The sequence below is a fragment of the Gallinula chloropus genome, assembly GCF_964237585.1.
Source record: "Gallinula chloropus genome assembly, chromosome: 4".
Classification (NCBI taxonomy): domain Eukaryota; kingdom Metazoa; phylum Chordata; class Aves; order Gruiformes; family Rallidae; genus Gallinula; species Gallinula chloropus.
The window spans coordinates 57,341,755-57,366,252 of record NC_140088.1 but is presented as its reverse complement, the minus strand read 5'-3'; the positions used below and the strand labels follow the sequence as shown (position 1 = coordinate 57,366,252).

Below are 24,498 nucleotides of genomic sequence, written 5' to 3'. Positions count from 1 at the left end.
GCCTCTACAGGCAGAAAGAGAATTTAGCCTCTTGGCTCCCCCCTCCCTTATATTTTTTTTTTCCTTTTAAAGAGCGATGAAAGGACTGAGCCACCACCACAGCCCTGGTCACTCCCCATGGATGACTGAAACAGCCGCCCACTGATGGTGGAGGATGGGCCAGTGAGTGGCTCGGCTGTTGCTATAACAACAGCACCTCAGTCTCATTTCTTTTGAAAAATGAATTGCTGCTGGTGGGATGAAGGGGAGCAGCTTCTCCTCACACATGAAAGCCCTGCCGACAGCCTCAGCGCTCTCTTGCTTATGTATCGGGTCTGTCGTGGCACGTCCAAGCAGCTCTGCTGAGAATTTCAGGATGGGGTGAATCAGACCGTTTGGGTCCATGTGTGTCTGTGTGTTTGTGTGCACAGCCTCTGTACCCCCACCTCTTCCCCAGTCAGGAACCCTTTTAAAAGTCAAACCACCAAACTTTGACCTTTTCTTGCTTTACAACCAGAGTTTCTCCAAAGGCATATAAAGAACAGCAAGTCCTGCGTCCCTCTCTGCTTTGGGGTAGAAAACCGCTGTGAAATGCAGGTCTATCAGCCAGATATTTTCTGTGAATAAAATGAAGGCCTATGAAAATTACAAAGGGTTTGGTTTAATTTTTTTGTTTGTTTTAGTATTTTCTTTTTTTACTTTATGCATCAGGAGTCTTCCACTACTAGATATAAATCTCTAAGCTGCAGCTAATATCTCTGTGATACCATAAATCACATGCACAAGCTGCATACTACTACTAAGGAGAATATTAGTGCTTCCAGGAGAATACTTTGCTTCAGACATCATTTTTACAGAAGGAAGAGGAAGTGCTGGGATTTTGGTCATAAGAATATGTGGAGTCCTGATAGTGGATCATGGTTTCCCAGTGTACAGTCAGTCAGTGGATGATATTCAAGCCATACAATAGTTGATGTGGTGATTGGGAATGAAACCAAGATATGAAAATGAATGTTTGCATTGACATAACTTGACAAAAATATTTGTGTTGCACCCCAAAAAGAAGAGATACATCTATTGTTATGGCTCCCAACCCTTCTGAAATGCCAGAGCCAAGGTGCTTCCTCACCTGCAAAGGCTGTACCCAGCATGTCACCTTCAAATACAACTTTCATGTTGTGTTTTTGTAATGGTCACCTGGGAAGACAAGTGCTGGCATTCCTAACATTCTTCCCACAGCTCTATATGTTGAGCATGATGCCATACAGTATGGAACATCTCTTTGGTCGCTTGGGGTCAGCTGTCCCTGCTGTGTCCCCTCCCAACTCCTTGTGCACCCCCAACCTGCTCACTGGTGGAGCAGAAGAGGCCTTGGCTCTGTGAGCACTGCTCAGCAGTAACAAAAACATCTGTTATCAATAGTTTTCAGCACAAATCCAAACCACTGGCTCATACTAGCTACTGTGAAGAAAATCTGCTCTATCCCAGACAAAACCAGCTTAGTTGTAACGCATGATAAATACAATTACTAATATTTATATATCAACCCTGGTTTCATTTTCATTATAGTCACATGGTATTTGTAGAGGGGGACATAGGAGCTAATGGATTTAGGGATGGTTGTTTGCTACTAGATAGTTTTGATTCTTACAGTAAATGTTTATGGTCAACTAAGGTGATGGATTCTCAGGATAAATCAGTAAACAATGTGAAAGTATATCACCCTTACTGATACTCTGTAAGGGATACCCTCAAGCTGTTGTGAAATGTACAGAGTCGGTTCTCTTGTATTTCTTGGGAGAGAATAGCTCTCACTAATCCCTGTACTGTCGTTAAGAAAAATCTTTTTTTTTCCCCATCTGTTCCTTATATGGAATGTTCTTAATGACCACCCGTGCCCAGGTCCTCTGGTGTAACTGTTCTTGCTTTAGCCCAGCATTTTGGCCAATATGAACTTGGGGCAAAGGGCCATCGCAAGTTTTGGTTGTTTCTTTGAAGCCTGTTTTTGTGTGTGTGTGCCCACTGAACTTGGTCTTCAGTTCTTTGCCATTCAGTGACTGTTTCTCTGATGTGGAAGGCAAAGAGGGATAGTGACTTTGTAGTGAGGCAGCTTTGGAGCTGAAATGGGCTATTTAGCGGTAAACGGAGAGTGGCCCATTAGGGGCAATATTTAAATATCCTATTTTAAACCGCTGTATCAGCTGTGTTACTGACCAGCTGCACTGGAGGCCAGACTGGGCTCTTGCTGTTCTTGCTCTCCGGACAGGAAGCTTGGAAGCGACTGTGTTGCCGTGCCTGTGAAGCGGTGCCATTACCACATCCGTGTCGTCCTTTCCTCGTCTCTGGGCTCTGAACCGGGGTTATATAAAGATCAGTGGAACCAGCTCAGCAGCTCAGCTGTAGTCTTCTGCCCTGCGCCAGGTATACTGGTCAGAAAGCAGCAGGGCGCCGTAATGCCATACGGTGGTGTTCAGCTTAACATAGGGTTTTAGGGGAGGGAAGCAGCAGAGGTGAGAGCCATATCATAAGCTTCCTTGTGGGAACTGATTTTTCTCCTTCACACTAGTCCTGGGTGTTGACTTAGCTTCCACATCGCTGTTAACTGGCACAGATGAGGCAATTACCACCCCAGGCTAGCACCTCGCACTAGAGTTTGCTGCTGCCATGGCGTGGAGAGAGGAGAAAAGTGATGCCTCTGCTGTAGGGCTCTGTGCTCTGCAGCCCAGTGTGCTCCTGCAGCCCAGGCCTGATTAAGGTGGCACTGCAGGGCTGTTGTCATCGAGAGAGCGCCAGCACAGTGTGTGCTCCCACCTGCATCTACTGCCACATGCCATCTGCATCCCTTAGTATCTGTGGAGCTCCTGGGGGCAAGAGTTGCTGTGGTCAGGTGAGGGGAGAGGAGTGGGAGCCTCATGATGGGGACTCCACACGTGCAGCTGGGAAGCCCAAAACCTGCTCACAGCCTCCCCGACGCCCTCATTGCCACCGGTGGGTTCCCCATTGCAGCCTGTGACATAGGTTGAAGAGCTTCTCAGTGCAAAGAGCTAGCCTTGCTGTTCCCTGACTGCCAGAAACCAGGGGTGGGGAAAGTCTGAGGGTGAGGACTGCTCCTGTGAAGCAGCCCAGGCATCTTGTGCTGGAGGAGGAAACCAGCTAAGCAGCCATCCACATGGCAGAGGCAGTGGTCAGGTCACAGAGCAGTGACCTCTGTGCAGCACCACAGAAGCCAAGAGAAGGAGTTTCAGCCTGCTGGGAGGCTTGGCACGCGCTGGCTTGGGCACGTATGCCAACAGGGACCCACAGTGACTCTCAGCTGCAGGTTAATGATTTTTCCATGTGAAAATGTAGTTCTACTCCAGTACAAATCAAGGAGTTGATGGCCTGCTTAAGGACCAATAGGCTTGATTCCTGCTTTGTTTTAAATGTTGCACCTCTGCAGAGGATCAGTATGTAGCTTACTGCCCCGTGCATGTTCAGCTGTGGCTGCAGCAGTGAGCGCCTTAGCCACGTCCTCTGATGTTGCGTGCTGAAGAGGCCCCACAGACCTGAAGGGCAGGAGTAGGGCACATCCTTCTCAGAACCACTCCCTCTAAAATGGGGAAGAGATACGGATTTGCTTGCCTGCTTTACACATGGGATGAAAGGGAATCTAGCCCTCTGGGATGGCAGAAATAAATGGGATCTGGACTGTGGGAAGAAAGAAGGTTGGGGACCTCTAGGTTAGGGAAGGGGTGGAAGCTGTGTGTCTGGGACTCTTATACTAGTAAAAAAAGTTTTAAAATTGATAAAATCTTTCAGTATTTTGTCTTCTATTGTTCTAGTATCAAGGATGCAAGTGTGTCCTGAAGGCATTCACTGGAGCTGTGACCTCTTTGCTTCCTCCCCTCCCCACTATTGTTTTTTGCCTTAGCTGAAGAGAGATGCTTTTTTTAGCCTGGTACATAAGCGGAGAACTTAATGTTTGGTGTGATAGGAGATGAGTGCACACTGTGACAGTGCTTTGCTATGCTTCTTTTAACCTGAAATAAAGCTTATGTTAATACACTTTTTAAAATAACATTCTTGCCTAATGTAGTTTCTTTCCTGGAGACTCGTCTTGCCATTGTTTGTTAGTTTATACGTTAGCTCCGGCGCACAGGTGACTTCCTTTCTTCATTACTTGATCGACTTAACATCATGAAAAGTGCTTCCATTTTTTAGGATGGATAGTGTTTTCCCTTGCTTGAAACTGATTCTCAGTATGTTTTGCAGCCAAGAACAGAGGGCTAATCAAATAAAACTGTGTTAATGAATTTTCTCCAAAAATTTTTCTGCCAACACCACATGTTTCAGTATGAGTAGTCAATCAATTGTATTGCAGGTATTTTTCGAGAAGCATCTAGAAACTTCCAACAAAAAGACTTTCAGCGGAAATAGTAAATTGGAGAGATTCCATTTTTGGGGTCCAATTTAAGACTCCTCACTGTGTTAGGCACCAAAAAGTTGAATTGGTCAACTTGCTCCGTAAAATTCTGGTAGTTGGAGAGTGCAGATGTATTTCACAGTCTGACTTTCTCATTCAGGGGCAGGGCTGGTTTTGGGTTTGTTATTTTTAAAACAATCTTCTCAAAGTGATCCAGGCATAAGAATGAAATCTGAAATTAAATTAAAACCTGATTCAGAGTTTTTAAAACTTGTTGTCACTGGTAGGCTTGGTGAGGAGTGTCTGTTGCAAGGTTCTTCTGGGGGTTTTTTGGGTGTTTTTTTGTCTCTGCCACTGGATAATTTTTTTTCTCTTTTCTTTAAGCTTCAGGAGACGGTCAAAAGGAAGTTGGAAGGAGCACGTTCACCTCTCAATGGAGAACAGCAGAATGGAGTTTGTGATGGGAGCTTTTCTCCAACCAGCAAGCGGATACGGAAGGATGTACCAGGCATTGAGGCAATCAACAGTTTGCCCAATAATTTGCCTTTGCCTGCTGTTTCTCCTCTTCACCAGCTTGACATGAAAGCTCCCCTGTCTCTGCAGAACAGTGGAACTCACAGTAGTGGTCTAGAAGACTTGGGTAAAAACGGTGGGCTTTCTGAGATAAAGCTCCCTGTTAACGGTTGCAACGAGCTAGATGATAGTTTTAACATCCTGCAAAGCAAGGAGCTAAAGCAAGAGCCTTTGGATGACCCCAGCTGCATAGACACTTCTGAAACATCTCTTTCAAATCAGAACAAGCTCTTCTCGGACATTAACTTGAACGATCAAGAGTGGCAGGAGCTAATAGATGAACTAGCGAACACTGTTCCAGAAGATGATATACAGGACTTGTTCAACGAAGACTTTGAAGAGAAGAAAGAGCCAGAATTTCCCAGGCCTGCCACAGAGACACAAGAGAGTGCAAGTGTGAAAAGCGATCCATCTCATTCTCCATTTGCCCACGTCCCGTTAGGCTCTCCCCAGGTGAGGCCTTCTTCTTCTGGTCCTCCATTTTCAAACGTCTCCACAGCCTCTAGCATAGCTTCTGTGTCCAGTGCCCCACCAGCCTCAGTCCCTGCTGGCTCACCTGCAAACTGTGTTGTTCAGTCACCTCAGACTCCCAGCCAGGCCCACACTCCAGGCCAGACACAGACCAGGTCTGGAAATGGCTATCTTATGAATCCAGCAGCAGCAACTGTGGCGGGATCAGGGCCTGGGCCCGTGAATATGCCGAGCGCTGACTTGTCTCCAGCTGAACAGCTCAAGCAAATGGCAGCCCAGCAGCAGCAAAGAGCTAAGCTCATGCAGCAGAAGCAGCAGCAGCAGCAACATCCAAATCAAGCCTCAAGCTGGTCACCTGTGGGCCCTCCATCTAGTCCATACGGAGGACCCTTCAGTGCAGACAAACCAAATAGTCCATTGATGTATCCCCAAGCCTTTAACAACCAAAACCCAATAGTGCCTCCTATGGCAAACAATCCACAGAAGACCACAATTAATAACTACCTCCCTCAGAATCACATGAACATGATCAGTCAGCAGCCAAATAACCTGGGCACAAACTCCTTAAGTAAACAGCCCAATATGCTTTCTTATGGCAACACCAAACCTCTGACCCACTTCAACGCTGAGCTGAGTCAGAGGATGACCCCACCAATGGCGAACCCCAGCAAGAACCCCATGATGCCGTACATCCAGCAGCAGCAGTCCCAGCAGCCACAGATGCAAGCTCAGATGGTGCACCTGAGCGAGGAACAGAAACGCATGCTCATCATGAAGCAGAAAGGAATGATGAATCAGCCCATGGCATATGCAGCACTTCCTTCCCTTACTCAGGTAAGTGACTTCAGTAATTCTTTGCATGGTTTCCTCCTCTTTCTCCTGGAAAATATGGAACTTTCATGTGGTATCGTAGCTTGATCATTTAAAAAAAAAAAGACTGAAATGATGTTGCATTATGCTTTAGAAATGTTGTTAAATGGCTTTTTGTCTGAACCAGTGCTCTTTCTCTGTGCTTGCACTGATGATTGCTTAGTGCCTGTCTGGGAAGTTTTGAATCAGGAGTCACTCCTCTGTGGAGAGTTTGTTTCCTTGTTTTTTCGTAACATAAGACTTAATGATTTTGGATCCCAAAGCACTGCATGGCTTTAGTTTCCACAGCGTAGTTAGCATTGTAACAAAAAGATGGAGTGGTTGGCCCTCTCTTCTTGGGGCAGCAATCCAGCCAGCTTTAAACGGCATGTTTGGTATTTTTGACTCAGAAAACAAAGAAAGGACGTTCTGGGTGCAAGTGCCTTTGGTTTCCACTGGAAGAATGCTTTACATGGCACTTGAACCACGCGTGAGATTAGATGGCTTGTTCCAGGACTTTCAAGCAGCCTTTAGCAGCTTCAAGTATTGGGTTGTTGTAAATCTGTAGAGTCTTTCAGCAAGAGGCTAAAGCCATGTTGGCTTGAGTGACTTGGCATCGCTGTGTCACGTATATTCCATGATAACCTCTGGGGTGGCTGCGGCCAGGCTTGCGGTATGCTTTGGGATTAATTAATGACCATTTTGAATAGTGGTTACAGTAATGCCCTGTCACCTCCTAGGTCAGCTGGGTGTTCCTGGGTGTGCAGCCCCTGTAAAGACCTGCCTGCTGGTGCTATGGAAAGGCTGAAGAATAAATTTTATGAATGTTGTTTTAAGGGTTTTAAAAAGAATTAAAGTTAATAATCAGTTCACCAAATGGGTGATGCCTTTGCAGAAGTTATGTGCCACCAAGTGATGTCAGGAATTCTGATACATTGGTGCACTAACAGAATTGTTGGTTGATAGATTTAGTGTAACAGCTTTTTACCAAATTAGCTGTTCCTACACCACCTACAAGGAGTACTTCCTTCTGAGCATGGTTTAACTGTGACTCATGCTATGTTTGTAGTAATACAGCAAAATTTGTCATTTCTTCAGCCTGTGGAGTTTGGGGATCTACCAATAGGAGGAGTAGGAGCTTTACCAGGTCAGAGCCCATCACATTATTTAAAATGAATTGCAAAACAAAAAGAAATGTTATCTGCCTCCTGGTTTTGGTTCAGGATGCATGGTGACAGCTCAAAGGTTTGTATCTCTATTTTAATTCTGCTTGCCTATTGCATTAGAAATAACTGGTCTAAAGCCTTTTCTTTTTGCAAAGACTTATCTAGAGAAATACTGTGATAATGCCATAAAGCTCAGACTGTAATCTGAGCTATAGGACTGTCAGGTTGTAACTGAGAGGCAGAGGATGTTTGGTCAGGCTGCCTAACACTTTTATCATTTCTTTGTTTTCGTTAAATCTGCTGAACTCAGAGACCCATCAAGCAGTTGTGAGAATGAGCTACCTCTGTGAAAGAGTTAATGTCATCTCCTCCATTTCATAAGTTGAGAAATTCATGTTAATATCTCACTGCAGTTCTCCAGTGTGAAGAGGAAGCCAAGATTTCATGTATCTAATCTCAGTTCCTTTGTTTTGTTTAAATGTAGGGAAAACTAGGTATTTGGATACATCAAGATGTTCTTCCAAAACCAAGTTCGGATATTAAGTCATGTCTGTATCTTATAAAGAAGAAACTTAAGGCAAAGCCATACTTTGTTATATTATAACAAATGTTATATTATATTCACATCTAATGACCCAGTCAGAAGGAAGGACATCTTGTGTGGAGATGTAGAAAGGTCCTCTCACTACTTGTAAAGCCCACCTGCCTACACTGAAGGGATTTTGTTTGGTGAGGAAGGTTGAAATAATAGATTTCTAATGTATTTCTTCCCTTCCTGCTTCCCTGAAAAGCATTTTTCTGTGGAAAATTGGAAGGCTTATTATTGTGAGATGTGCTTGGTGGAAATGGATTGTTTTTGCAAAGGTGGTAAAAACAGTATGTTGATATGGTTGAGTTAAATCCAGCCTGATGCAGATTGTCTGATTCTACTACTTACTGCAGGATGCAGATGGTCAGGCTTGCCAGATCCTATATGGAAAATGAGGAGATTGCACTCCAGTTTGAGACATGTCTCTGAATGTAAAGTGAATGTATTTTACTGTCAGCTGATACTTTCTACTTTCATTGTAGCTTTGGTCTTTGATGCCCACACACTTAAACAATCCCGTAAGTTAAATTATCGTGAGGATTTAATAAATGTCATTTAAGGGGACGAGGGTTGTAGCTATTGCGTCTCGTGATTAGCACTCACCATATATTTCTATCAGGCAACTTTTACAAGTGCACATTCAAGAACCAAAAGGTGATTCAGGGAACATCAGGCATGGGCAAAACTGCCCAGTCCTGTTTTCTGTGTACTGCTGTAAAATTCAAATATGTCTGGTTGTGTGTATACATGCTCTGTGTACACTAATTAAGCTGATGTCCATTTGGGCCTAAGGTACTTCTGTTGTTAATAAGCAGAATTGATACCTGCACTCCTTGCTTCAGTCACTGAACGTTCTTCAGCGACACAAACCATTTTTTCAGTCCAGCTTGGACCTTGCTAATGCTCTGTGGAGGTCAGTTGCCTGTGACCATCCTATTAACGTGCTGGTGATTGTGTCCTGGGCTTGCTGAGCATCACTACATACTCTTGTAAGGAGAGGTGAGCAGCAAGGGGGGAGGCCGTGCAGCTCAATATCCATGGGAGTGGTTGGCCAGGCAGAGCGCTAAATTAGCATCTTAGCACAGCAAGTATCCAACAGAAGTAGGATTTCTCCAAAGGCTTTCTACACTGTCAGAGTTGAAACTCTTCTCATCAGGCATGTTAGTCCCTTGTTGTGCAAATCCAGGACTGGTACTGGCTCTGTGGTTGTAACCTCTATCCCACTAATGCCGATCGACCCATATGCCCTGAATCACGCCACCCTCTGTTTTACACTATAGCTTGCCTCTTCTGAGGAGCACTGCATGGGGTATTTGTCTGCTTTTCCACAAAGCAGCTACTGGTTTGGATTTCTGAGTTGATGGATTTTTTGGGGGTTAGCCTGAAGGTAATTCAGAGCATTTTTGTGGACTTCACCATTAAAACCGTGATCAGATCCTGACCCATCTACCTTCAGCAATACTCTGTCCTGCTGAAGGTAGGACAAAGCGTTGAAGGGTTCCCTCAAGCCAGACTGTTCTCCACTTGGTCAGGCTTGTACTTAGAGATCCCTGCTCTTTGCCTCGCCCTGTATATCCTGATCTGCCCTAAACCCAGATGTTGGTTTCTATGTACATGGTAGGTATTGTCCCCAAGCCTCTTGTTTTTCCAGCATGGTTCTTTCATTCTTGCTTATCTGCAGCTGCAGGCTAAGCCAGCAAGTACAGATTTTTCACCAAGACTGGTAACTCGTTAGGTATTTGAGGGCTAGAAGGCCTCAGCTATCCTGGTTCCCATGTGATAATAAAAGAAATTGGTTTCACACCAAGATGCAACAGGGCCTTTGTTTAGGCTTTTTGTGCGATTTGAGGAATAAAAGCAAGCAATCTCTCTGCAAAGATTAGAGCTTTGTTTAACCTAAAATGTTCCGTTTAGTTTGTGAGATGTATGTAAAGTTTTATGGGAGGCACTTTTTTCTTTTCTTTTTTTTTCTTTAAACAAAAAAGTAATTTCAAAGTGGGGAAAAGTGAAAACGTTTCCTTTGAAAAAAATCAGAATCATTAATTGAGCCTTTTCTTGGTTCCAGCTGTTCAATATGTATGTGTAATGGTAAGAGAAAAAAGCAGCCCAACGGAATAGATGTTGAATGGCTGAGACAGAATTTGATGTTTGGAGCCAAGCAAGTGAGGGAGAGTAATGAGAGGTCGAAACAAAACAGAATTCTCCGTGGGTGTAAGAAAAATAAAACTAGACTGCAGCTCTTTGCCTGCATGGGACTGTGCGGATGCTGCAATTATAGTTCCTATTGAAACCACTACTTATGTTGTTTGAAATTGGAGGGGTGTGAATGAAGAGAAGAAATGACACCATGCTGGAAGAATATCTTCAGATTCTCTTTTCTGTCTTTTGTTTTTAATCTTACACATTCAAGATGCATCATCTGGTCAGTCTGGTTTGGCATGTGAAGGATAAAGGGAGATGTGTGTCCAGAGAATGTTTCTGAAATGTAATTGTCCTTTCTAAGTGAAAAGGTGTGTTTCTCACTGGAATTGTAAAAGAGATTTTATACCTTTTTTGAAGGTTATCTTTGGGGTAGTGAGAAAAAAGAGATTGTTGGTGTTCTGGGATTTGGGCTTTTTAAAAGCCTACCTGAAAGTACGGGAGAAAGTCCACAGATTTGTATTCGCTGCAGGAAAGTGGGGCAGAAACATAACTGTCTTCCCAAATTTTAGGGGAGTCAAGCTGCAATGGAAATAATGACTTGCTGAAGAGCCTATAGAGATGTAGTGAATGCTTGTCTCATCGCCACCATTTGCACGAAGTTTCCCCCAGAGTTCTGGTATAATGGTGAGAATTGTTCCCCAGAAATCGGTCTCCCATAGACCCTTAAGGACAGCCAGGTAATTGAAATGTGCTCAGGTGACCGTCTCACCAGGCAATTTATAACTGGTAGCCTGGCTGCCTTACCCTTCCTGCTATCCTCTGCCCGTTGTGTTGGGGAGGACGTTGTGTTAGAAAGAAATGTTGGGCAGCACTTGGCTCAGATCAGATCTCTATGGCATAATCCTAAAAAACCAAATTGGGGCTTGTTAGTATTTCCTCACTCTGCGCCCTATGGGTGTGTATGTTTTAATCTAATATATACTTTATTCAGTCCATACATAAATATGTTTCTGCAACACCAAGTTTTGTCTCTAGTCTAAGCCTCTCTAAATCTATGTGTAAGAGTGCTGCCCCATGCCCCAGCTGAACCAATCACCTTATCATAAGAAAAACATAGATGTCTTTGGTGAAACCTGCTTTCCTGCAATCATGCTGACCAGTATTCCTGTTTCATCGTCTGAGTCATCTCTGGTGGAGAACTGAAACCAATTGTTCCATTGTTTTGCTGGGAGATCATGTCAGAATAACTGGTCTTTTCCTCTCTTTTAATACCACGGTTGTGGTGGTAAATCTTTGGGTCTTATAAACTCCTCTACTTCTCCAAGATTTGATAAAGACATTGTTATGCAATTTGCTTCTCATCTGGTTTCTTGAAGACTCGTAGTGTCAGTTATTCTGATCACTAAGGAAGTTGCCTTATGTTACTTTTAGAAGCAGAGAATTTGTATTACTGACTGCACAAAGTGTATATCAAATGTTCCCTATTTTAAAGTCACGGTGGTAGCACAGTTTTTCTTCCTACGTGATCTAGATTGCCATGTAAAGAGCAGTTTGTCCTGTTGTTTAGTGAGGCCTGTTAGTCTGATGATATAATACATGCCAACCACCTCTCCTGTAGTGTCATTAGTTATGACTGCAGTTGTGAAGCACTGTGATTTTGAAATGGCTGCAGCCAGTAGCAGCATATTTTTACATAAAGCGCTAGCCTTTCCAGTTTTTTTGGTTGGGGGTTTTCTGGTCATTTTCTCCTTAAAGTGCAAGATATCATCATCAGTTTTTGTTTTCCAATCTCATGACCCATTCCACCTGCTTTCAGCAATACCAGTCATAATCCATTTCTTACTGTTCATGAGCCACTGTAACTCTTCTTGTTTATTGTAGATACTGCTAATGTTAATGTACAGAGGGTGTAAAACTGTGTTCTTTCCATCTGCTTTTATGGCTGGATCTGTCATGAGCTGGTGAGACAGCACTGCTGAACATACTGGGATGTTCTGTTCATACCATGCTCTCTTATGCTGTGTTCTTCCAGGAGCTAGTTTGCTGCCCTCTGAGCATCAGCATAACTAACAGAGCGTGAAAAGACTGACCCTTTCAGTGCTAGACTGTGACTGAAACATCCACTGAAACATCCATTTTCTTTGTATAGCAAGTGTTCTAGTTTCTCTGGAAAATCAAAACCCGTCCTTCCTGTCCTGGTTCTTCCACCCAGGCAGTTGATACCAAGAATCAGTGTATTCACTGCAGCAGAGCTGCCGGGCTAAGCCATTGATGCCTCTGCTCCAGAAAAGTGTTTATCATAGAATAGTTGGTGGTTGGATGTAGACAGTGGGTTCCGCTCAGAAGGTGGATTCTGTTCTTCTCCATTTTTATTTTTACTTAATCCAAAGACTGAGACTGAAGTTCCCACCCTTGGCAGCGCTTGGTTTGCTGTTCAGTGCGTCGCAGCTGCCTGCCGGAGCTCCCAGAGTGCTGGTCGGAGTGTTTTGGCATGACTTGATCCAAACCCTTTCTTTCCAGTCTGTGGTCCTGCAAGGCCCAACCAGGATGCAGGTTTGATCACAGCTTACACTTAGATAATATTTTTGATTTTAAATGCTTGCTTGTGTCATTTCTCTAAGACCATGACTGTCTTCAACTTTACCTTCTTCCGGAGTTCAGACATTTAGAGTACTTCTTGCTCCTTTATTTTCATTTTCCTTCCATAGTTCCCAAGTTTGTAAGTTTGCTACTCAACATTTAAGATATTAATTAGACCTTAATTTTAGATGAATCTATATTCTCATGTTTTATATATGTCTGAATGTCTCAAGAGAGTTAACTCATGCCCCACAACGCTGCTGGTCATAAATATACAGAAATTCTGAAGTGGCTTTAAAACCACGAGCTCATAAAATAATATATACTGGGGGTCGGGCAGTTGTCCCTCTGTCTTCTGAACCACTAGGACTTTTGGTTTCCAGTTGTTCTTTATCCACCTGGGACAGAAAGCTTACTTTTTAAAGTAAAGCTTTGATTCTTCTTCAGCCTCTTGACTCTAGCAAAGGAAACATAAAAGGCAAACGTGACAGATGATGAGATAATGTAATACTGGGGATTTGCCTTACCCCCCCATTTCAGCATCATCTGCTCCTGCACTACCCAGCTGGATAAGGTTATGGTTCAACTCCAGACCTCTTTCTTGGAGGTTTCTCTTTGGTTGTGTTTGCATTTCTAAGGTGTCACGTAGTCCTTTTAAAACAGACACCTCGTGGAACCAAATTACAGTTTCCAAGTTCCTGTCTGTGCTGAGGACATGGGTGAAGGAGTTGCTCAGTGTGTACCAGAACTGTTTCAGTTGCCACCAACAAAGAGTCTGCAAGTGTTTTCTGTGGTGTGGATTTACTAGACCTTGCAGGTAACAGCAGTAATAAAATCATCACCAGTCCCCGATCAGATTTAACAACATGGGCTAGGGAAGCCTCTCTAGAGGAACAAGGAAGATCTCTTCTTCCTTCTCTGCCCAACCTTCCAGGTTTCACGCTAATCTGTGCCAAGACTGGTGGTCAGCTTTCCCTTGCCCATAAAGGGAGTCAAGCAAGCCTTGCAACTAATTTTGGGAGAGAAGAGGCTGTGCTGGATGATCTGAGGGTATAGAATCACGATTATATATGTAGTGTGTAGTATAATTATGGAGAGCAACTCTTGCTCAGCTAGATAATTATGTGGAACGGCTTGTGAAGAAGAAGGGGAGTCTTTTTGTTTTTCCTTAGCAAAGGGATTATTTCTGAAGGCCTTGTACTATCTTGAGGAGAAGATAAAAGAGTGAGAACTCTAAGATGGAATAATGTCCATCCCGCTACCTCCTTATTAAAGAAAACAGGTGGCTGATAAAGGATGTGAATTGTGTTTGTGGACCTCGTTACTGGAGGAAAGCGGATAGTTAACAAGGCCATAAATTAGTTCAGACTGGTAAGAACACTGCAAGCTTGCAAGATCAGCACATTCCAGGCGAGAGGTGAAAAGTACATCATGAGGAGGACTCGGGGCCTTCCTCCCAAGGACCACCGAAGACCCTTGCCCACAATTTTTGGAAGAAACTGCGCAATCGCAAAGGACTGATAAGCTAATTAGCATAAGGAGCGAGAGTAGGTGGGTTTAGGTAATGAATATGTATAGGCTTTAATTGAATATTCATTGTTTCATTGTATAAATATGGGACGGTTTTGTTACTCTAGGTGTGCACGTCTGTGGTGGAGCGATCCCCCGTGCAACTGTGCGCAATACACATACCTACTTTATAACTTTCGAGTTATAGAGTCTATTGCCGTACGTTACTGGAAAGGCCAGGGAAGGCTTTGCAGCTGTCCCCTCCTTTCCTGCTCTGTGGGGCAGTTCTGCAGGGCACACCTTGCAAGTCAGCTGGCTGTAAGAAACAGCAGAGGTGTTCCATAGTGCGTGCCTCCGCGGTGAGCAAGTTGGGGGGCATTTCGCAGTGGTCTTCTGCTAGCCCTTACTGCTGTGTTTTGGGTCTGAAGATACTCAGCCCTACCGTGTTTCCACAGAAGAACCATTTAAAGTGTCTTTTTTCCCCTATAATTTTTTGAAAACCCATTTATAAATAAATAAATTCTTAATCTTGATCAGGAATGTAACAATGCACTTCAGTTTAATGAGAGCTGGACTGCGGGAGTCGCACCGGACTGCCTCCTTTCAGGCCGCGTTTCCACCCTTGGTGCTTCAAAGCGACGTGTATCTCTCCGAACATTAGATTTAAAATTGCTATTTGACTAGTCTGCTTTGCTGGGAGCAAACTGTAAACAAATCCCTTTGCTACAAAGGCCTCTTCCAGGTAGTCTGAGAGTATATTCTTCAGTTTAAGTGTAGTCTGTCTTTCCCAACCTTTGTAAAGAAAGCTGGGGACTGGATTAAAAATTAACTCTCTTTCCCATCTGTTTCCATTTCCCTCCCACAGTAGGGGCTTGTACAAATGGAAATTTCATTCCAAGCAAATTGTATATTTTTTTTTATTAGTACTTGAAGAAAAGATTCATTTTAGATACAGAAGTATTCCTGCAACCAGAATTATTCTGCGATAAGGAGTACCCTGTCCCTGCACTCCCTGTACTGTGGGAGGGATGGGATGACTCTCCTGCTAAACTCATACCTGCTGTGCAGTTTCTGTCCCCACTGCAGATGGGTGGTGACTGTACAGTGATCACCCGGCCTGTGCAGTCAAGGACCCCCTTGCCTTTCCTTTCCTGCATTCTTGCTCTGCTTTGTTCCCTGCCTGTGAAGCAGCTTGCAGCAAGCAGAGCTTCTTATTGCATAATCAATAAGGGTAAAGGTTATAGGGTATCCTGTAATTAAAAAGCCTACATGGCACTATTAATAGATTGTGGCTACTTTAAAAGCAAGCTCCATCCTGTTTGCTTTTTTTTTTTTCCCTCTCCATCTTCTTTTTTTCCCTGTGACACATAGGTGTCTCCATCTCTGCCCATAGCTTTATGCTCAGGTAAACAGAAGAAGAGAGAGGAGATACCGTGGGGAGGTAAATTAGGGAATGTCAGTATGGGGACTGCCTTCCCAGGGAGGGCTGTTTGCTGGGGAGCGGGAATGTGGGCAGCACCCCATGCATGCTGTAGGCATCTTCCTCTGCTGTCTCCTGCACAGCTTGTCTTTCTTGTTTGCAGGCTAACTGGGAAAGTCACTGGCTTTTTTCTTCTTCTTTTTTTGGGGGTGGGGAGTAAGGGGTAGACCAGAAGGGCTGCTGTGTTTCCAAGGCTGAGATTTGGTGCTCATAGAAAGCCAGGCTAGAGTGGGGAAGAGGAGAGCAGGGCAAGCCATCGGGGTTCCTCTCCTGCCTTATCCATCACCAGAGCTACTAGTGTGATGGGGAAATCAGTTCCTTTGTGAGTGGGAAGGAGGTGGGGGAGTAAGTGGCAGTCCTTTCCAACTGCTCCTGAAGGCAGACACGTCTGCCTGATCAAGCTGCCAAAAAAAAAATAACGTTCAGGAAGAAAATCTTCGTATTTCTGCCATGGTGGTGCTCAGTCTGGGTCTTTGTGGGAGCCACATGTCAGAAGAGGTAGTGCCCTCCTCAAATCTTGCAGCTAATTAAAGTTTACACACGGTGACAGCTTCATTTTGAGCAGCACTGTGAAGAGCTCAAAAAATCAGAAGTGCCACAATTGAAGTTGTCCACAACTATCAGAGCTACTCTGCAAGGTGCAAGGAATGGCAGAAGAGGAAGGAGAACACAGGGAGAGAAGCTAAAGTACCAGTATCTTATGGGAGGCTGAAATCTGCCAGAAAGAGAAAATCTCCTGCTCTGTCGTGATCTGCATGTTCCTTAAACATCTTCCCCCACTCAGTTGCATTTCAGTGACACTGAAGGAGGCTGCTTGTTTATCCCAAGAGCATGAATACAGCTCAGCTCTTTTGCTCGAGGAGAACATCAGTGAGTACTGACTGATACTCCAGCTATGAACTTAGGAACAAGCATGACTCCTATTTTCAGAGGAAAGGTAATAGTCCCATCTTTAGTGGCTTGTTTCCATGCGTCCCAACTCCTGTCGGGAGTGTTCTGAACTTGGAAGTGGACAAAACATCACTGTGTTTTCTGGAGTTATGTGTGGAGCTCGAAAGCACTGTTAACATTTGCATGTAGATACTCATTTGTGGCTAACATACACTTTTGGACACACATTACCAGGAGCTTTCCCGTCCCTTCTCTAAAGCAGTGTGACTTACAGCCTTGGCCACCCGATCCTGGAGCAGCACTGCAGTGCAGGGACCGGTGTCGGCGTGTGTTCAAAGCCTCAAGATCAACTTCTGCTCTCAGTGCCTCTGCCCAGCCAGTGCCTGTGTGGAGGAGTCCTCTTTGAGCAGTATAGGCCATCCAGCTGGCGATGATGCTCCAGCAAAACGCTGAGGTGCACCTTTCACTTCTGAATTCCTGTTTTGTCTTTTATCTACATGGATCCTTTTTCTGAGGGTTTCCACAGTGTTTCTGGGTATTCAAACCCAGTGCTACCTAGAAGCATTGCGCTGCTGGCATGTGTCTTCCCTCCAGCAAGATTTCCTACTCTCTGTGATGTGTATGTATCCATCTAATCTCTGTGCTGTATGTGCCCATAGTAGGAAAGTTTAATGCTTCTCCAAAGACCGTCCCAGTAAGTGGTTAAGTGCAGATTTGGAGTCCTGCATTCAGGAGGTTCTGCCAAATCCCAGCTGATGCATCTAATTTGCTAAAGAATGTGGCTTCTGCTCTCTCAGCAAAGATTTCATTCCTCATGGGCAGTGGGAAACTTGCCCTTTTTATGTTATTGTTCACCAGCTTAGTATTAAGTCGGAGACAGCTGACTTTGTTACCAAGGAGAGAAGCCAGTCTGCTGGTCCCTACATTCTTCATTCTCATGCAGTGTGTGAGTATGTGTGTCCTTTAGCCCTCCCCCAATTTATCCCCTTTTCCTGTGTGTGAGGAGCGTTTTGCATGTGCTAGCCTGCAAGCATATCTTACACACTGGGAGGAAACCACCCATTCTGTGTCAACACATCTTCCAAACAGGTGGCTTCCTCATTTACACCTGGTGGGAGCTTGTTAGCAACTCTTGCTCAACAGTAAGAGTGGGAACTGTCTAGACAGGGTCAAGTATCTCATAAGAAGGTGAGCCGAAGTCCAGCAGCACTGTCACAAAACCATGTTTTAATGTTATCCCTGTCTCTTTTGCACTTTTGTTTCACAGTTGTGCAATATTAAAGTCTATTCCTTGCTCCAGAAGCTCGGTCTTTGGCTTCTCATGCTAGCACCCTTCTGTAAAATCTGTTCTGCTAGTTCCTTGCTGCTAGCTAAAATCTCTGTGCTGAAAGACAGAGGTGTACCTGTAAGCTGTCTTTTGTTTCCTTATGCTGTTTGGAGAAACTGAGGGAAAGACGGTGTCTTTAAAAACAGAAAAAAATAGCTTGAAGGGTCAGCTGAGAGCGAGAGCTTAAGGTCTACACTGAGGTGATTTTTTCTTCTATGATATATGATCCTTACAGCTTGAGAGTTAACATCCTCAGAAGAATCTGCTTTTCAAATTATTTTTGTACATAGTATTGCCTAGAGAAAGCAAAATTCCTGCAATTGCCCAACATGCGCGTTCCAGGGAATTATTTTTCCAGCGTGTACCTCTCTCCCTCTGAGTCCAGCAGGTTAGGTTTCTTCCTTTGTAAAAAAGCTGCCCTATATTATTTGTCTGTTCCTTTCCTCTCCCCTTCCTTTCCACGAGCCACTTTTCTTTCTCTCCCTCTGAGCTCCCTGCTCAAGTTTACCCTCTGTTTCCCCTCACCCAGCTTTTATTTCTCTACTTCCCCTTCTTACCCATTTAATAGTGCAGGACTGTTCTTTGGTATTGTCACAGCGTGCAGGAAATCGCTGTAGACACCACGGCTTTCTGTGGTCTTTATACCTCCGGCAGACGGAAACGGTATGAAATATTTGTTGTCATATTAAATGTTTTTTTAACCAGTCATGAGACAGATGAAGGACTGGGAGATCTTAGCTATAATCTCACTAATGTGGTGGCACCATCCATGTGATAAATTTGGCCGCTCCACTTTCAGTCTGCCCACTAATCTGTCTGGACCAGGACTTTAATGTGCTGAACTATGGAGCAGTTTCACCAGATCGAGATTGTTTGTAGTGCACCCTTATTGTAGGGGGCTAAAACATGAATAAAAAGGTAGGAGGTTTCTATTGTTAAAATACCAGTGATGTGGAGTTTTGCTACACCTTGACGATTTACCTCTGGCAGTAGAAGGCAGTAAATGAGTTTCACAAGCCCTTGCATTCTTACATATAGAAAAGCAATTTTAAGTGATTTTGGGCCGGGGAATGGGACAGGACTTTCAAGCTGTATTAATGGTACTTCTCTTGCCCTTCATGTCATGTGAAACTGGTCTCATCATTTGAAGGCAGCCTCGCTGTTTACCAGTGGAGATGTGTAGAACAAAAAGCTTAGCCATTGCTGGAGTAGTTACTGTCAGTATCACAAGCTACACAATGCACATGGATGTATAGTAAAATTCCATGCACATGATGGCTCTGAGGCAGTATTTACCTCATTCATCTTACCACCTGGGGGTTGTGCCAGTCCAGGATCAAGAAGAAACATATACGTTTCTGGGAGGTACCAGTGGCTTCACCAAGCACCTGCAGTAAAACAGATTGTGGTGGGGCAAATGTATGGGACAGTAGGAAAAAGCCTGTGTGTCTGAAGCAGATGTTGGAATTTCGCACCATGACACAGGAAAAGGCACTGGCTGTGCTGCTGCAGAAGTTTCTGTTTGCACTTGCCTGGGTCCTGCACCTGCTTTGCAGACAGCTTGGGGATTACATCCTCCGTGGTCCTTCCAGGCTGCAGATAAGAGCCCAAACCACTACCAACAAAAATAATCCTTGACTCTGGTTACATAAAGGGTGGGCTGTTTTCCAAGGGCCCCGCTGAAGGGGACACAGGTGACACCTGCAGACGCACTCACAGCTTGAGGAGGCTGTTTTGGCTGGAGATGGCTGGCCGGCCAGGTGCACAGCCAGCCCTGGGCGTGCATGCTAACGAAGCAGGGGGAAAGGCTCCGGTTAGGCACAGTACAGCAGTGACTGGGAGTCAGGGAGGGGTAAAAGGCATGACGGATACCGCTGCAGCCCTTCAGGAGGAAGCAGCTTGCGGAAAGAGCCGGGCCCCTCAGCTCTGCTGCTGTGGAGTAAGCGCTGCACTGGAAATCACTGTATCACTCCTGGCTCTCTCTTCTGTCTGCGTGTGGCCATGCACATGTGTGTAAGCATTGCTGGGAGCGGGATGTTTCCCACTGCAGCTGTGCAGGGGAAGCTGAATAAAGATTAATAAGATTCAAACTTCAAATCATAGACTGGTCTGGGTTGGAAGGGACCTCAAGGATCATGGAATTCCAACCCCCCTGCCACAGGCAGGGCCAACAACCTCCAGTCCTGGATCTACACAAGGTTGCCCAGGGCCCCATCCAACCTGGCCTTGAACACTTCTCAAGGCTTCTTATCCCCCATCCAACCTACCTGGCCAGGGCATCCTGCTTACCCACTCTGTGTCCCAGCCACCCCCCAACACCTCCTGTCAGAGGGGGTTTGCATGCTTTGGCCCCGTGCAGTGTAGGTCACAACAGAGTGGAAGTGTCAGGGCTGTCACCTTAGCAGGGCTCCCAGCACTGTGACTGCTATAGAGAACAGCAGCTGGGGGGTGGCTGGCACAGGCTAGGTGCACTCTGAGGTTGCTGCTTTCACCAAAGACTGCTTAGGTGTCTGCTTTCCTCTGCTTCTGCTCAGGTCCTCTGCTCTAGGTACACCGTGCTGTGCAAAAAACCCCAGGTAAATGATCTGTTTTACTTGTGCTCTGGAGAAGCCTGTTCCTCTGGAAAGAGCATGGACTTCTGTGAAGTCCTCATGAATGAGTCTGAAATCTGTGCACTGATGAGGGCAGTGAATGGCAGGGCACCGTTTTGGTTTTAAGGTGGTCTTTTATCACCTCAGATTTTTTCAAAGAAAAAAAAAGTGGCTTGTTGTGATTGATTTTTCAATTAATTGAGAACCACGTGGTCTCTCTCTTCCCCCCACCACCACCCCCTCGCCCATATTCCTCACCTATTCCACCACTTTTGTTTTCCTATTAATAGACTGTGCTTTGCCTTTTCAACTTGGTGCTTTCTCACCTACACAGCCCTAGTCAATGGGAGCGCTTACGTAAGGACTGCACAGTCTGCCCCCTGTGCGTCTTAATGAAATTGGAGATACATTTTTTTCCCAGTTCTTTAGGATTAGATTCTTCTTTCTCAAAGGCTTTTTTTCTTTTTTGGCCTCACAAAATTAGATCACCGCTATGCAAAGAAACCAACCCACTGTGATCACAGCTTAATTGCACAATGCCTGTGCTTTATTGAATGTTGTTCCCACCTCTTGAAGGTTAAGTAAGAACCAGTGGGTTGGACCTTTGATCTGCATAATAAAGGACAAGAAGGCAGTTTGTAAATCCTTCCTTTCCGTCTTTATTCTTTGCAGTTGGGGACCTTAAGGCTTGAAATAATTTTTGCTTGCTAAGAGGAAACTTTATGTAATATATGTGGTGATGCCATTATGATAATTAGTGTTGTTAGGAAAAATCAATGTATGTATGTCATCTGACAGCAGTGATCTTCTCACAATCAGCAAGTTCTCATGCATTGCCAATGCAGTAGGGCTAGGACTGTTTATTCAGATAAATTTCTCATTCATTTACTCAGTAAATCACTGTGCACTTCATGATAGTAATTTTTAATGTGATTGCATTTTGTTAAGTTTTAATCACGCATAATGGGCTTTTATCTGGCGATGAGGTCAACCTGTAGTCTCTTCCTTGTCATTTCTATCTTACTCTCATGGCATGGGCAAGCTCGCAGCCGTACCTGGATGCCCCAGAATGGGGAGGGGGTGGGATTGGGAAATACAAGAGGCAGGGGAAGACACGCTGTTAAAACTGGTTTCAAGGATTGGATGCTTAGCTGCAGATTTACCCTAGGTGGGATTATACTTGCTCTATCTTTGCTTCTGAGTATAACTCAGTTTGCTTGAAAGCTGTCTTTGTGTAAGCTCTCCAGTGACGTTTCTGTGGTCACCGGTTTGAGTCATGGCTGAGGGAGCACCCTTATTCCAGTGGATACCGTGGTAGGGATGCATCTGGTGCTGCTCTTTTATCTGCAGGCTGCACTGAACTTTTTCATTGGCAGAGTGGTGGAAGATAGGGTGTGGAAGTCGGGCAGGAAGCCATGGTGGTTTTCAGTGAGACACGGGCTCTCTTCTCCAGTCCCTTCATCTTGAATCCAACCTGCTGTGATTTCCTTGTTCTTAAGCTATTAGAAGTCCCGTTGCCTTCATCTCCAACAGGAACATGCCTTGGATCTCCCTTGCAACCCCAATACAATTCTGCTGTTCTTGCTTCTGTTTCTGAATGGCTGTGGAGTGTCTCCGTTTGCTTTTTATGTACGACAGCCATAACTGTATCTTCCTTTTTTCCTTCTCTGGTGGCTTCTGCATGTTTTGGTCATTGTCTTCTATTCTTTCCTTCGCAGTTTTTTAACTTTCTTCCTTTTTGTCAACCAAAGAGACTTTCATTCACCTCTCCCTGTAAAGCACAGCAATCTCTCTCAGCATTATGTCCACTGAAAGGGGAAATGGGAATGCAGGCAGGAGTGTTACAGGGCGCTGGGGATGCTGTTCTGCTTCAGGTTCTAGTGAAGTACTGTTGATGTGGGGGTCAAAGTGCCTCTGATGAACTGCTTAGGTTGGGCTGCTTTTTTCCAGGCGTGGGGAAGAACGCTATCAGTGCTCAGTGCTTCAGCACTCCCCTGTGACAGAGAAGATGTCACATCTCTCTTCTCCTGGGATTCACAAGTCTCTGGTGGCACAGTCAGGCTGGGGAACAGAGCTCTACACCTCCTGCAGATGCCCTTCTGCACTCTTTGCAGTACTTGGCTACCCATAGCTGTCACCTGTATGGATGTGGTTTGCTCAGCTTCTTTTCAATGGATGTAGTCTTCATGTGAGATCAGTATATCATTTAGAAAGGTGTCTGAGTTTCTTTGGGATGAAAGGTGCTATATGAGCATAAAGTCCTCTTAATGTCCCAGAAGGGTGGCCATCCATCATGGAACAGCCATTTCAATTCTTCCTCCAGATTCCCCAATTCCTTTCTTTGTTGTTCCTCTGAAAGCGCGACAATCTGGAGACTAATGACCTTTTCTCTTACCACAGTACCTGAAAGGAGAGAATTAATTGTTTGTTAATTTTGTGGGAGGTTTTTCCCTCTGTATCAAAGGATCAGGATACCTTGTGTGTGTGTACCTATCCCACTATTACTTCCATGTGGAGCCTAACTTCTCTCTTGTAGGTTGGATTCTCTCTGGTTACACTGGTGCAGGTCAGGAATATTCATCGAGGTTAACAAAGTTATGCAGAAGCCATTTTAGAAAAGAAGTAGGGTGGTTTTTTGTTTGGTAAATGGAAATTGAGTAAACCTTCCCTGACTTTTTTGTTAATATTTACGAGAAGAGCACCCTGAAGACATTTTGTATCTTAACAGGTTTCTAGTATCTCTCTGTCTTTCTCTGTCTCTCTAATGCAACTTTGCCTACAGCCCCGCACATTAGCAATGCAAAGCAGATTTTTGAAAGCCAAGGGAATCCAGGCTCCTCCAGATGAACACTGTGATTTAAAAAAAATAAATCTAGAAAGAATAAAGGTTGTCCAAGCGGCATATGGCATGACAGTGACCCTGCTGTAAGGACAGACGTACAGAGCTAATGGTAATCCTATGCTGGAGCCAGATAACATCCTGAGGTTAGGAAATCAAAGCCCCATGCTTTGGCTTAGGAGAGAATTAGCATGTGGAGCTTGCCTTAGCTCTGGAAACAGGGCAGTTCAGTCCTCAGCTGCGTTGCATTTGGGGCTTGCAGCCTCCCTAGCAGCAAGATCCTGCCGTACCCTGTGCAGGAAAACCAGACCCACCTAGTTGACCAGGGAACAGCGTGTGTTCAGATGGTTTTGTGGAGAACCCGTGCACTGTTTCAGATAGTTAATTCAGAGAAGGTAATGTCTGCTACTGCAGAAACAGGTCTTAAGCTGCTTGGCCGTACGCTGCCTAAAAGCTGTCTGAAGTTGGGGAGTAAGTGCCAATACTCAGAGCAGAGTACAATAAATGACCGGGGTGGAGGTACCCAAGGGATGCTTCCAGGGCTTTTTCAGATGGGGACCCCGGGAAGTACCCTACAGCAAACTACGCCTCAGGCCTGTACAAGAGCCACCTCCACACACGGGAGCTTAACATCCTTTTAATGATGCCCCAGAGGCCCAACGTGCATTAGGGGAGCCACGCTTCCTGTGAGCCCCAGCGCAGGCGACCCTCCGGCCAGCGGAGCTGGTCCCTCTCAGCTGCTCTCCTGGCACCCATGGGAGCATCACTCCTTTGAGGAGTTTTGTGGGACGATTTCAGGGGGTTGGGCACTGCGCAAAGGCACATTTTTTCTTCCAGAGAGAAAGGGGAGTGCACGTGATGTAATTATTTCACTTCCCGGTAGTATGGAGGCACGGCTTGGCATCGAATGAGTGCATCCCTTGTTACATAAATGCTATGCCCTTGTTATAAACAAGTTGTGGTCACACAGTAATGAAGACCAAGAATTTTTGCATGCTCTTGCAAACTGCCCACCTCTCTCTGCCCAACTGCTTGTGATTTCCCCCTTTTTCTTCTGGTTTTCAAATATATTTAGCAATGACATCTTCCTTATGATTATTTTCTGAAAGA

General features: G+C 44.9%; 1 protein-coding gene across 1 annotated transcript in view; it reads left to right on the top strand.

Annotated features, from left to right (window-relative positions):
• Positions 1 to 24,498, top strand: part of MAML3 (mastermind like transcriptional coactivator 3) — a gene marked incomplete at its 3' end in the record, with an annotated part of 243,888 nt that overhangs the window by 147,775 nt on the left and 71,615 nt on the right. Inside the window, exon 2 of the mRNA XM_084263456.1 lies at positions 4,766 to 6,259. Within this exon, the coding sequence (XP_084119582.1) occupies positions 4,766 to 6,259 (1,494 nt within the window). The remainder of the gene's footprint in view (positions 1 to 4,765; positions 6,260 to 24,498) is intronic.